Genomic DNA, 14,658 nt, shown 5'->3' with positions numbered 1-14,658 from the left:
TTGAACCGAATCATATTGCTATATCAAATAATATTTTTCTATTAAATTTATTCCATATTTATATTATTTGGTTTGTTGTAAGCATATAGAACAATGCTATAGGAACAAAGAGTGATAGACAAATAGTGTTAATTTACTGTGTAATGGCCGTGTTAATATCATCAGATAACATCGATTCTGGTGATAGGGACTTAGTGAGCTGAATGGGTCATTCTTTTGAAAATGTGAGTATTTTATTTTCTGTAATACTATAAATACAATAAGAATAATGATAATTCAGTTAAATTCTTCAAATAAGCTGTTAGATTAATTGAGCCAGTGAGAGGAAAAGTGGTACAAGTCACTTTTTTATAGTTTTGAGATTCTGAAGGGTTTTACTAAAAGGAGTACTATAAATCTATTCATCATAATAGCTTTTTAATCTATGACAAAATTGGTTACTCATATCCTGATTTATCATTTCATATATCAAAATATGTACTTAATGAATGCAATCGATTAGTAACAATTTGCAGTTTTTTTCAAAAGTGACTTGTACCACTTTTCCAAAACATATTTCGGGTAAATAATTGTTTGACAATGTAAGAAACTGAAAGAAACTCATTTATTTTGCCATTAGTTAGCTACAAAAACATTGAACAATGATAAGTTAGCCTATCCTTTAGTCCTTTTCATCATCGGATTCTGATTCACTGCAACGATCGATGATGGGGGTGTCGTCAATTCCTTCAGGCTGATTTCCAACTGTCAGGTCTGTGTAGAAACTATGGTGGATGGGAGGAATGAAGGCTAGGAGATCCATCATGTCCTTCTTCTTCGCTGCTGTAACCGGACGAGGTGACGAGTACAGAGCTTCAGTTGTGATACTTGCGAGGGATACCATTTTCGCCTTCCTTTTTTTTGCTGGGGTTGATGTCAAGACAATCAAAGGGAATGTCATCATTCAGTGTCTCCTTGTAAAGATCTTGAAGGGTTGGTCCCTAACATACCTCAACCATTGGATACTAAACCAAGATACTTTGTGTTTATCTACATTTGTTTTTTCTTCTAGTAATTGATCTTTCGAGCGCCTGAGTGGAATTAAAGTCTTCTCGGTTCATGATTTTAACCACAAAGGGCTTCTTCTTCTTTGACTTTGTTATGGTATCGTACCAATCACGAGGAGAGTACATTGTTTTTCCTTTAGAATACTTTTCTATAATGCCAAAATCTGCGTCATTAGGCAGAAAATGAGTGTCCGCTGACCATAAATTTATGATCTACTGTCTGAATTTTACAATTCTCTTGTTGAATAAAACTGCATCATGGTGAGAGCAAGCTTGATGTTGCGGTTTTGCCCGCCACAGCTATCGCTGAACATTATTACATGACTAACATCATTGGAAACATTGTGACTTAAGTGCTCTGAAATACAAGAAGCAACCTCTTGAGATCCTCGGGAACCTTCAACTTCATTCCAAACATACATGAAAGCTGAACTATCTGCTAGCTGATGACAGCCCAGATTGTACACATACATGTTTCTTTTGTAGTATGCAATTGAACATGTCAAATTTGGAAAAGCTAACGCCTTCTGAAGATCAAACGTAAATGAATAAACGTTGGAATTGTTCTTGGGATTCTTCTTTCGCTGCGTCTAGTTTTCTCCCTTGCAAGGTCTGCTTTTCTCAAATGTATTTCCTTCATACGTTCAATATTTATCTTTTCTTCTTCATCTTCAGCTATGGCTAGTTTCATTTTGAACGTGTCACATTTCACACACGTATCCTTGTGAGGCTGATGAAAGTGCAAATTGAATTCAAAATTGAACACTTTTTCTGTACATTGACTCTGATAGAGGTTGTGTGTTCAAAGTATAGCAATGATTCTTGTACAGATTGTACATCTCTCTAATGTTAAGAGATTCTGGTAAATACTTGCGGTTCGGATTGTGACTTCTTGTATAATGTGATTCATACGAGAGGGAAATGAAGAAATATGATCTCTGAGTATTTTCAGTCTACCTTCATCGGTTTTGTTAACAGAAAACCTGCTTCCCCCTTAAATCGCTACCCGGCTCTTTTCCATCTGTAACCTTTTTGAGGGCTCTAGAAGCTCTTCCGTTTGAGATTTGAAATGTACCTAAAAAAATACTGCTTGCACACTTTAAACGTTTTTGGTAGGTAATTGTAAGTGGTACCTTACTGTTCGATTTTTTATTCCTCTAGAGCCATCTCTTATTCGATGAGTAATCGTGTGTTGAATGCTGGCAAAGTCCACAAATATAAGCATTTTGTGCTTGAAAACTGGCCATATCGTAAAACTTCTGGAATAAAATCTTCCTTTCTTCTTCGGCTACCAATTCATTGCATTTATTTCTGCAAGAAGGCTGACATGGTTCATTTACGAATATTTTTTTGCGCCACCTTTTTGCCTTTTGCTGTGAAATACTCCTTCCCATAAGCACGTTTCATTTTCCGCTCTGTTTTTTTGTTAATATTCCTTTTACGTTTTCTTGTTTTGGCCTATCAGCAACAACTGCGATATTGTGTTCTGTAACAAAAACAAATTCTTTGTAGGCCAACACAATAGTATTTCAACTAAAAGAAACAAAATATGTTAGTTTCGAGCTATTATAGGTGGTTTGTCACGTACTTTATCTCATAGCTTTGGAATAGCTACACACTTTGGGATAACAGATTTTCTAAAGATAAGATTTTAAATAGGCTACTCAAATAACCAATACAATGTTTAAAATTTGTGAGGCCTTTCGCCAGGTAGGCTGACATCTACGGACAACTCAAAATGTAAAACATTGTATTGGCTATTTGAGTATTTTAAACCTTATCTTTTTATTATTACCAATACTACAGCACAATCTGCAATATAACAGTTTTTATGTTGATTAATGTATAAGAAGAGATATAAAAAATAATTATGAAATATCCGCACCTGAATTTTCACTGACAGAAGAGAGATGTTCTGTGGTATCGCTGCGCCTGCGTTTTCATGATCTAAAAAAATAAACTCAAATTAGGATTTGGCAGTATAATTGGATGGTAATTAATATCCTAATATTGTATGGCCTATAGGCATCTGCCCAAAATCATGGGCCTATCTCATATGCAGAGATAGGCATAGGCATGGCCTATCTCTGCTTGTGTAAAACAACAGCCCACTAACTTAGTGATAGGCCCAAGCTAAGGTTAATTTTCTAACTTTGCTAGACACAATTGGAATTCTGAATCCACTATAAATAATCTCTTTAAAGTACAATAATATTACAGGCCAAGTAATATTCAAAATACAATAAGTAGGCCTATTTGCCTATTGAGGTTATAAAAAGTGAGGTTAGAGATGATTAGAAAGCATAGTTACCTGTACTTTCAGCATCAGATGGAATGTATTCTGATCCTGAATCCAATAGAATTGAAGGAGTTGAATCTTCAGATTCACTTTCCATACTGGTTTCGTTAAATAAACTATTTGAGCAAAACTTCAAAAACTATCACTGTGTTAAGTCTGCAGAGGAAGCAAAACCACATAACAAGACACACCACATGGAAAAGTGAAGTAAGCCAAGCACCTTCATGGAAAAGTGGTATAAGTCAGACTTGTTACCACTTTTGCTTTCAGTATTTCACCTATTCCGTTGGCCAATGATTATTCACTGCCATCTAAATCAGAAAAAAAACAGGATTTGACTTGGATCACTTTTGCATGTGATAGAATGACTTACAAACAATATGTTACACAAATAATCTCAAATTAAAAAAAAAAATTGACTTAGACCACTTTTCCTCTCACCGGCTCAATTGTTGCTTTGATAAATTGATTAATTACTGTCTGTGAGAATAAATATTATGTTCACTCTTATTTTGTACTCTGAAATAATAATTTTAATTATAGGCAATAGTAAAATTATACAACATATACATAACCGTACACTAATATGAAATAAATAATTTAAATTAAAACTCACAAATTTAACAGTTATTTTTACTATTACATAAATCTGTGTGTGTACACATATTTTATTGACCTTCAAATATTTACGGCTAGTAAAATTGAACAAGTTCGTGTGCGTGCAGGTTAAAAAACGACGCATTACTTTGAGGATTATAACTTGTGGAATATCAGAGAATTATTATTTAGATTTGAGAGAATCGCACTAGTTGCATATTGTTGTGTATGTTGTATGTTGTGTATATAGGACAAAGACAAAGATTACTACTTGTATGGAAAAGTTTAGCTAAAGTTCTGTAACATGTTGTTGAATAATACACCTTCTAGTATACGAGTATTGTTACCCTAAAACCAGCTACTCCGAGTCAGAACTTTCCATCGAAAGTCTGCTTCATCATAGTCACCTGCCGCTGACATGTGTCCGTTTCCTAACAATCCAACTGCTTTAACAATCAATTTATCTTTTTACTGGAAACTTTTCTTTTTCCATCTACAGTTTGAAGAGTTCAACTTTGTTTTCTGATAAATAGGGTGTCAAAAAGTTTTCGCGCAGGATTGATAATTCCCGAACGATTACAAGTAAGGCAAAACAACCTGGAACATCATTAATACACCTATAATTCTACTTAAATATCTACCATTTGTTTGTCATATAAGAAGGGTGGTCTGTAAGGAGTCATAATGAAATCCTAAGTTAGAGCATAGGTCGAGTAAAATGTATATAAAATGAAGTCCAAAAGCCTACCTAAAAATGAGAACATTCAGTTATAATAGCTGAATGCAAGTTTTTCCAGATCATTCATGTCTGCTAATCAATCCCTATATAATGATGTAAATCCTGAGCTATATTTACGTCAAATTTTATTTTCTGAACTCCTTGCAAACTATGTTTTTTTGTTTCGTTCTTTATTTAGGAAATTTTCAAGTATTTTAAATAAAAATAATCTTGTTAGCTAAGATCCTAGCTTAGATTCTTTAGGTAATCATAACTAGTCTCGGAAAAGATCGTTCGTAACCTCAGAAACGTGTTTAATATCCGTTTTTACAGGGAAATCACATTACCTTCTTAGTTAGAATCACACTCTATCTAAGTATTTTATTTATGCACAGTGTCTAACGGTGTAAATGTATGTATCACTCTTGTACAGAAACGTGTTTAATATCCGTTTTTACAGCGAAATCACATTACCTTCTTAGTTAGAATCACACTCTATCTAAGTATTTTATTTATGCACAGTGTCTAACGGTGTAAATGTACGTATCACTCTTGTACAGAAACGTGTTTAATATCCGTTTTTACAGCGAAATCACATTACCTTCTTAGTTAGAATCACACTCTATCTAAGTATTTTATTTATGCACAGTGTCTAACGGTGTAAATGTACGTATCACTCTTGTACAGAAACGTGTTTAATATCCGTTTTTACAGCGAAATCACATTACCTTCTTAGTTAGAATCACACTCTATCTAAGTATTTTATTTATGCACAGTGTCTAACGGTGTAAATGTATGTATCACTCTTGTACAGAAACGTGTTTAATATCCGTTTTTACAGCGAAATCACATTACCTTCTTAGTTAGAATCACACTCTATCTAAGTATTTTATTTATGCACAGTGTCTAACGGTGTAAATGTACGTATCACTCTTGTACAGAAACGTGTTTAATATCCGTTTTTACAGCGAAATCACATTACCTTCTTAGTTAGAATCACACTCTATCTAAGTATTTTATTTATGCACAGTGTCTAACGGTGTAAATGTATGTATCACTCTTGTACAGAAACGTGTTTAATATCCGTTTTTACAGCGAAATCACATTACCTTCTTAGTTAGAATCACACTCTATCTAAGTATTTTATTTATGCACAGTGTCTAACGGTGTAAATGTACGTATCACTCTTGTACAGAAACGTGTTTAATATCCGTTTTTACAGCGAAATCACATTACCTTCTTAGTTAGAATCACACTCTATCTAAGTATTTTATTTATGCACAGTGTCTAACGGTGTAAATGTACGTATCACTCTTGTACAGAAACGTGTTTAATATCCGTTTTTTACAGCGAAATCACATTACCTTCTTAGTTAGAATCACACTCTATCTAAGTATTTTATTTATGCACAGTGTCTAACGGTGTAAATGTACGTATCACTCTTGTACAGAAACGTGTTTAATATCCGTTTTTACAGCGAAATCACATTACCTTCTTAGTTAGAATCACACTCTATCTAAGTATTTTATTTATGCACAGTGTCTAACGGTGTAAATGTATGTATCACTCTTGTTAGCCAAGATCCTAGCTTAGATTCTTATGGTAATCATAACTAGTCTCGGAAAAGATCGTTCGTAACCTCAGAAACGTGTTTAATATCCGTTTTTACAGCGAAATCACATTACCTTCTTAGTTAGAATCACACTCTATCTAAGTATTTTATTTATGCACAGTGTCTAACGGTGTAAATTGTACGTATCACTCTTGTACAGAAACGTGTTTAATATCCGTTTTTACAGCGAAATCACATTACCTTCTTAGTTAGAATCACACTCTATCTAAGTATTTTATTTATGCACAGTGTCTAACGGTGTAAATGTACGTATCACTCTTGTACAGAAACGAGTGCATGAATCTCCTGGCATTGTGCTTACAGACAAGTGTGACACATAGCAAATCTATCAGAAATGGAGATTACGAATTTAACACTCCTGTACAATATCGATCGGTTTTATATCCAGGTATTGTTTCCAGACAACTGAGCAGGATGGAAAATGTAACAGAACCGGAGAGCTACGAATGGCTACGAGGTGTAGAGACCCCTCTGCTGTGGAGACCCGCCAACCTGGAGGCACCACTGGCAGTCTACGACCACCTTTTGAGCCAGGAGAATAGACTCGCTAGTCGTCACAAGGAGTTTACTTTCACTCAGTAAGGTTTACACTGTATACTATTGCTAATTACCCCTGGAATATTTGCTGGGTCAAGACTCGTTAACTAAAAAGAACCAAAATCTAACGCTTATAAAACTTGATACTATGATAGTTATATCGTGCAAAGTGTAGTAGTTTAAAATTATTTCAACTATTATTAATAAGGGATAATATTTGTAAAAGTAGGACCTCGAGCGAATAAGAGACTAACTATAACTACCTGTGTATTTTGTATATAATCTTACACATTACAAACACCTCGATGGTACTGTTAAGATTAATTTCTCATGATTAAGTGATCTTGACGAAATCCCCCATGAGGAAACTGTTGCTGTTATGTTGTATTCATTTTTTTTAATACATCCATCTCAATAAACTTATAAAAATAGTTCGCACATTATTGGATATGTTCAGTTTAAATTAAATTTAGCAATATATTTATTTAATTAAGCTTGTTAAGTCTAATCAATGAGTGAATGAGAGAGATCGGCTTTTGGTCCTCAAATACTAATTATAAATTTATCATGGCCGAACCACAATATGCCTTCGCCGCTCGGCTGGCTAGTGGGGCTGCATCACTTGTACCGGTATGGTCGCTGTCACTTCCAACGCAACCTACATTACATCTGTGCCTATGTTTATTCTGCACATATTCAGTTCTCTCATCATAATTATCCCATATCACGCTCTCTAGCTCACCATTCTTCTTTAATATTTCACTTATTTTGTTATTCCCTGTTTAACCTTTATGTGCCGCGATTTCCATGCTAAGTGTTTGTACTCCCGCGAACGTCGACTATCCTTCAGTGAGGCCCTGGAGTCCACTCTGGAATTCTATCTGGTCTCGTCTCCCGCTGATCTCGTGAACATGGTCCAGGGACCCCTCTTGTGGTGATGCTCGAGAAACACAACTTCTCCTGGTGACTGACTTCTTTGGAACTGTTCCATGAAATTCCCTATCCTTAAATTGTCTCCTTTAAAATTGTCGGAGGCTGAACACAACGAATGGTCCTCCGAACGTAAAAAAATTGTGATTATAAAATAATTAATTGATTAATTTGATTTCATTTCTCTACACGACAGGATACAGTTTGTGATAGTGGACCTATAGTATAATAGACATTATTTCCGATTAAAATTGGCCTTTCATCCTCGAGTGGCCAAGTAATCTTATGCCGCTATTAACTATTTTATCGTAGTTTTGTAGTAAAACTACTGCTTGGTTGTGAATTGTTCGTGACGGAGAACAACGGCACCGCTGCTCTGCTGGAGCTGGATCGATTGGAACACGAGCTGAACAGATTGGACATAGTCAGCCACAACATATTCTATAAGGAAGTGCGGAGGGCGCAATGGCATGTAACCTTGGCTTCGCGAGCCTTCTTGTTGGCGCGTCTGGGCAAACTTGAGGACTCCAAACAAGTACGTTGTGCAACCGTTTTCAGGTGTGATTATTTTTACAGCAGCTCTGAGATATTTTCACTCATTATAGAAAATGTAGGAACATACTTGTTACCACACGAGGAGGAATCATATGTATTTAAAATAGGAGATTATATCACATATTAATCACTCCAGTAACATTAATGTAAACACTTTTAAATGTATACCATTCATTTTAAGTTTTTGTTCCTTTGGACCGATTTTAAAACTCCCCCTCTTTAAATGCCTACCTTTTTTCTGGAATGATCATAAACATTCTTTTATCGTTCTGTTATTTAAAATTAAGTCCAAACAATATTTTGTCTAAATAAAAAAACATTCCTGATAACCCTCTAGACTATTTTTACCCTCAAACAGTCTTCATATATCGAAATATGCAATATTATTGGGTAATATTTGTCATAAGATTTTTAGTTTTTATTGCTGTGTTAGATGTTAGTACAGTAGTCCAGTTTTTATTCATTAATCGATGTTTTCTCATAAGATAGTTGGAGATAACTTTGACCCCGTATCAACGTTTACCAACATCGAGTTTGGCGGGTTATATGGAATCAAGAGCCTAGCCTTCCTAGAGTACGGGGAACCAACCGAAGCTCTGAGATGGGCCAAGGATGCTATTCACGTGAACCCTAGAGAACCTGAGTGGCACTTGCTCGCTGGCAGAGCGATGGGTGAGCTGAGACTATTCAGTCATAGCTTTACGTTGAAGTAATCTTATTTTAGTTTTAATATAAAGCTCTTAGTACGTTATGATATTTACCGTGCATATTCGAAATTGACTCACCTCAAACTCATGTAACACAAAAGTGTCAGAATTATATTTTTTTCAAGAACGGATACATTTTTGATATCTTCACGGATTATAACTGTTAATTGGTAATAACATGTTCGTAATTGTTTGAAACTCTTAATTAGCTGCAAGAAATGTTACCCTGACAAGTTATTGCATCAAGTTTCAAGATTAAGTGTCTCATAAAGTGCAAGATAGGAGTTCAATTTTCCAATAGTGTTCAGAAGTGTATCCAACCTTTTGAACAAATGTTTCATAACAATTTTAAGAATAAATAACATAAATTATTGAATTATGATATTATACATTAGAATGTTAAAGAATAAACCAAATATAAATAAATAATCATCATATCATGAGTACTGTTTTGACGGCTGGATAACATATTGCAGAATCTCTTCGGAAGAAGTCGACTAGGTTCTCAGGATTGCCCAAGGAAGAGATAAACTACTTCAAAAAGGCAGTGGATTTGAGTGACCGGACGAACTACGCACTGTATCTGGCCAGAATTTATGAGCAAGCGATACGAGCAACAGTTCAGCATTACGCACATGACACTACGTTCAAAAGCAGTCCGCTCTACCAGGAGATTGGAAACCTTACTCGGACAACTGTTGAGCTTTACCGGTAAAGTAGTATGCCATAAACCGATATAAAATAACCTATAAGTTCAATTGTTAAACATATCGGTTTAAATAACCGGTTGTTGTATCAGTTGCTTTCATTTTAGTACTAATTATTTAAGATTTTTCAAACGATTAATGTTACTCCAACAGTTGTTTAATATATATTTGTCACGTTTCAGGATTCTACAATAAATAAATCTAAAGATTAATCACATCATGTTGTGTGAAAAGTATGTTTTTAGATATCATAAAGATGTGTGCAAAACATTCAAGGTCATTTAAGAAATTCAAGCGTAGATTTGGTAAAAAGATACTATTTTCAATAGTATAAATTTTTTTGGTTATATATTAATTTTTTGTAACACTGTATATGTAGATGTAGTAAAGAAGCAGTTTTTGAGTAGAATGTTTCATTCAAAATAGAAACGGTTTGGAACGGTGGCTGCACAATTAAATTGAGTGCATGCAGTATTAAGTATCAGTATCGGTACATATCAAGCGTTCACGATCGACTTATTAGACACAGTGGTTGATTGATATGGTTGGAGGTTGGATACTATACTATCATGTGTACACATAATACACATTACAATTAATAGGAACGAACCGTTCTATTTTGCTGCTGCAGGCTCAGGTGCTATTTAGTAAGTTGGAGTGAGAATAACCTTATCAAGACATTTCGAGACAACGTCATCATACTAATTTCAGTAAAAGGAATATATTAATAAAATGGACAAATATTGTTAATATCATTAAAATTAGCCCTCTTGTGTTTTGATAAACCGCTGGTAAAGTGATTTTTTTTTACAAAAAAAGGAGAGGCCGATCCCTTTTAAGCCTTATTCTGTCCTGTCGGGGCCTGTGCGAGGATCTTATCAAACAGAATGAACGGGAGAGTCGATACAGTACGAGGTTTATTGTACTGATAAAAAATGCAACGGTCACAGACAGGATTTGAACCTGCGCTATCTCTAACTCAGACCCAAAGTCCAACGACTACTCCCTCCCTACAAAGATTCCTTGTCCTACATAACCAAAATATTTAGAGCTTCAGCAATTAAACTATACAAATTCAACTCTTAAATAGACATACCCAAACCAGGTAGTTAAGCTCTATGTTTAGATTCGTTATTGACGATGGTGATATTAGCAGGAGGACGAAAATTTGACGGTATTAACAGATTTAGATACACAACGTGTCGAAAACTAGTATCCGTTCTCCTTTTCATTATGTGAAATCCTAATACACAACGTGGAAAACATATACTCGTACATTTCAACATAATGGCGTTGAAAGAACCTCAAAATTGCCCATCAAAATGGTATGTCTAAACCACATGGGCTGAAATATTGGGAATGAGGCTTACCAAGCCCCATTTCCGGTATTTGAAGTATTCTTGTATGTGTATATTTGAAATTTGTGCACGCTTTAGGTTTCAGGAAAACGAAATGGAGAAGAGAATAGATACTATTCTTGAAACGTCTTTTTGATGTTATAACACAATGTTTCATATCGATGAACTTATGAGTGTTTTGAAGATACTTTCATACAACAAATTATATTAATTATTAAATAGTAATACTTAACCACCAAATTCGATATTGGAAGCATTATAATTAGCCTAAGACATGATGTCACTATATATTTTTGTAATCTATATAATATTATCTATTATTATGTTGTAGTAAAATTCTCGAGAGCCATAAAAATTGCTCCGAGACGCAAATACGCTGCTTGAATGGAATGCTGAAACTACCCAGGCAGTATCTAAATGAAGATGAAATGAAAACGATCATAGACAAAATCTCCAAAGAAGCAAATAAGAGCAAAAAATTTTACAGTGCTGCAGCAAGTTTCTACCTCAAAATTGAAAGGGTAAAGGTGTATAGTATATAAACTCATATTTAAAAAATTAATTTAAACAAACACATTTTCAGAGATGTTTGTAAAAACTAACTAAACAGAAAAAAGTAATTTCTGTAAAATTCCTAAGGGTAAAAATTAATGTGAGTCAACGAAAAAATGTGAATAGTGAATGTTAAAAAGTATGAAAATATTTTGTAATTTGTTTACTGTATATAAAATTAAAACAGAAGCTAGTATACATACACTTGATGTTAGCCCCAAGTATTTTCATATTTCATAAATATCCTCATCTTCAGGAAGCTATTTAATTAAAAATTATCAGCTAACTTGTTAATAAAAAGATTTGAACGCATTCCAAACATATATTGATGGAGTGAAAAATGAATATGACCAATACAATACTCATATATGAATGTCAATTTGGGTCAAAATATAAGTTTAAACTTTTACATTCAAATTTGAAGGTCTTACCTATGAATAAAGGGTATATATACCTAAGTATGTCTTTGGAAAATCAAGAAATATACATTTAATGGCCTATTACGCTCTTTCTGTAGTTTGAACTTTCAACTGAGAGAACTTAAATCAATCACATTTTTAGTTTTATGTCGCCTATATTTGAAAATTACCAGAATATATATATATATATATATATATCTTTATTTACCCCTGTTTGTTCAATAATAATAAATAAGTAATAAGTAATATATTTAAGTTAAATATTTTTTATTTTTTCAGTTTTTTATTGACCACTATCAGTCATTAATGTTAATATTTTTTTACTCTTGTTATTCATTTAAAGTTTATCTTTCATTGTTGTTAATAATTTTATAGTTTATTTGCACTGTTATTATTTGTCTGTTTGTTTCTCCATATGGTATCACATCTTTTACAGTAGTGTATTTAAGTTAATACTATCACTAATTTATTATATACTATCACTAATTTTTAATATAATTTATACTTTCTTATTACATTAATTATACGTTAATTATCCCTAGATCTGATTTAGAGTCCAGTTGCATGTTTGGTTTGGCCCTTTTGTTTAAGTATGATTTAATCATCTATCATAAGTTAATAAATGTGAATTGTTTTTGACCGTTGAAAGGAAATAAATAAATAATGTTCCTAAATATTAAAGTATGCTGAACTTTAAATATTAATGTAAATAATGTTTTCCTATTAAACAGAGCAACAGAAAAGCACTAACGTTCTTCGAGAAGGGCAGCGACCATGGAGACCACAGGTGTGCTATGAACGCATTAAGGCTGCGCGTGAAAATGCGCCAAGACTTCGATGTGGAGGGCAGCCTACTGTACCTGGTGAAACGGGCAGAAGACGATCCTGTCTACCACGAAGATGCACTCGTACATCTCGGCTCGTTCTACCTCTTTAGGCAGCGTAACCTTGCCGACGCTATGAACACCTTCTTACCTGTCATAGAGAGAAACCCAACAAGCCACTTCATGTCTGTGAGTTCTATGAAATTATCGAGAGGTCCTAGTGAAGACATATTTAACACATATTTAGTCCCTGATATTTCAATATTCATATCATATCTGTGTAAGTACATTTTTGTATGCGAAAGGTGCAAAAGCAATTAAATTTCAAAAGATTTCGTGTTCAAAGTTTCAGTGGTTTAGATTTGATTTTCAGAGAATTTAAAGTGTGCACAATGGAACAACTCCAGCAAAATACAATGGCCAAAGTTTTATCACATAGAAGTAGCTGGTTGATAAATGATTAATAGCTATAACGTGGGTTATTTGTTAAATTATTTTTATTTTGGGTAATACTTATTTTACTTATTATATCCTATGGCTGCGCCACTGTCTTTTTAACTACTAAAAATGAATGAGCGGTAATAAATCTGAATAAATTAAAAAATGTATGGTTTAATTAACTGAATTCACTAAACATAAAAATAATCTTTTTAAACGAATGAAAAATACTTTACTAATTTATCTCCCAAAATTAACTTCCAATCTTAAATAAACACATTGAAAACGCTTAGTTTTGTACACATGAAATCAGAATGTAACTGATTGTTCCAGAATCATGTGCCGATGTTCCTGAGGACCATTCAACCAATGAACCTGTTTTCTATCCTGCTGAATGAGCTGAGAGTGGCAGAGGTAGAACCGGGAATCACCCCACTTCACTCGCTGGTCAAGCTCAAATTCATGAGAATACTCAAGAAATATCACAAACCATTGACTCAAAAGAACGTTGATATACATCTGATAGACAAACTTTTCAGAGCTTCCGACAGCTTAGATCCAAATCACAGGCGCATGTTGAAAAAAAGGAGAATGCGCCTGCGTAATACCTCTTTTGTACATTAAAGACACTTAAATGTCACTTATAAAATATATAAGAAACCCAATTTACCTTAGATTGTGGTAAATAAAATTTAACTTACTTGACAACAAAAAGAAAATTATTAACGGCATGGAAAAAAACGATACCCTTAAAGACCCGAACGATTATTTAAGTAAATGCCATCGTAGTTAGTTTGCAATCAGCAATGTATGCATTAGAGGTGTTTAGTGTTTATAATAAATATATCTCAGGATATTAACATAATATATGTTGAGGAGCATACATAGTTTTAAAATCAATTCTAAAAGAACTACCAAAGAGAATTTTGAACAAACAACAATGGACAATTTAATTACGAGAGTTAAAAATAATGCGAGGTTAATAGTGAGAACGAACGGCCATTTTATTATGTACAGTCATTTTATCATGTACAGTCATTTTATTATGTACAGTCATTTTAAATATCTATCATGTGGAGCCAGCAAATTTAAAAATATTTCTTTATTCTTGAAGTACTATTTAAGAATAATAATTTGGAAAATGTAGAAAGGTTTTAATCTATTATAGTAAGAAATCGTTAAGAAATAAATAAGCGAATACCGTAAATAGAATTCAGTTAAGTAGTACCGTAAATAAAATATAGTTAGTAATAATAAAAAGTCATCAAATCATTGAAAGTTGCGGTTGATGACTTTTAAGACGTATTTAATAATAAATAGTATTTCCAAAGACATAGT

The 14,658-nt window shown here is 33.6% G+C and overlaps 1 protein-coding gene across 1 annotated transcript; it reads left to right on the top strand.

Annotated features, from left to right (window-relative positions):
• The first annotated feature begins 131 nt into the window (after nucleotides 1-131).
• On the top strand, nucleotides 132-14,012 carry LOC124359298. The gene is made up of 8 exons (XM_046811925.1): nucleotides 132-224; nucleotides 6,695-6,871; nucleotides 8,073-8,295; nucleotides 8,801-8,987; nucleotides 9,499-9,733; nucleotides 11,419-11,608; nucleotides 12,790-13,071; nucleotides 13,654-14,012. The coding sequence occupies exons 2-8, from the start codon at nucleotides 6,708-6,710 to the stop codon at nucleotides 13,942-13,944; spliced, it is 1,572 nt and encodes a 523-aa protein (XP_046667881.1). The 5' UTR covers nucleotides 132-224; nucleotides 6,695-6,707; the 3' UTR covers nucleotides 13,945-14,012.
• Nucleotides 14,013-14,658: the final 646 nt, after the last annotated feature.

This window comes from Homalodisca vitripennis, chromosome 4 (assembly GCF_021130785.1).
Source record: "Homalodisca vitripennis isolate AUS2020 chromosome 4, UT_GWSS_2.1, whole genome shotgun sequence".
NCBI classification, from domain to species: Eukaryota; Metazoa; Arthropoda; class Insecta; order Hemiptera; family Cicadellidae; genus Homalodisca; species Homalodisca vitripennis.
The sequence above is the reverse complement of the archived record's forward strand: the minus strand, read 5'-3'. Positions and strand labels throughout refer to the sequence as shown.

What these genes read in the sequence shown, in the direction of transcription:
- LOC124359298 (XM_046811925.1), top strand. Translation starts at nt 6,708, where the DNA reads ATGGAAAATGTAACAGAACCGGAGAGCTACGAATGGCTACGAGGTGTA. An exon ending in GCTCGCTGGCAGAGCGATGG is followed by an intron (nt 8,988 to 9,498) that starts GTGAGCTGAGAC and finishes AACATATTGCAG; the next exon opens with AATCTCTTCGGAAGAAGTCG. An exon ending in TCTACCTCAAAATTGAAAGG is followed by an intron (nt 11,609 to 12,789) that starts GTAAAGGTGTAT and finishes CCTATTAAACAG; the next exon opens with AGCAACAGAAAAGCACTAAC.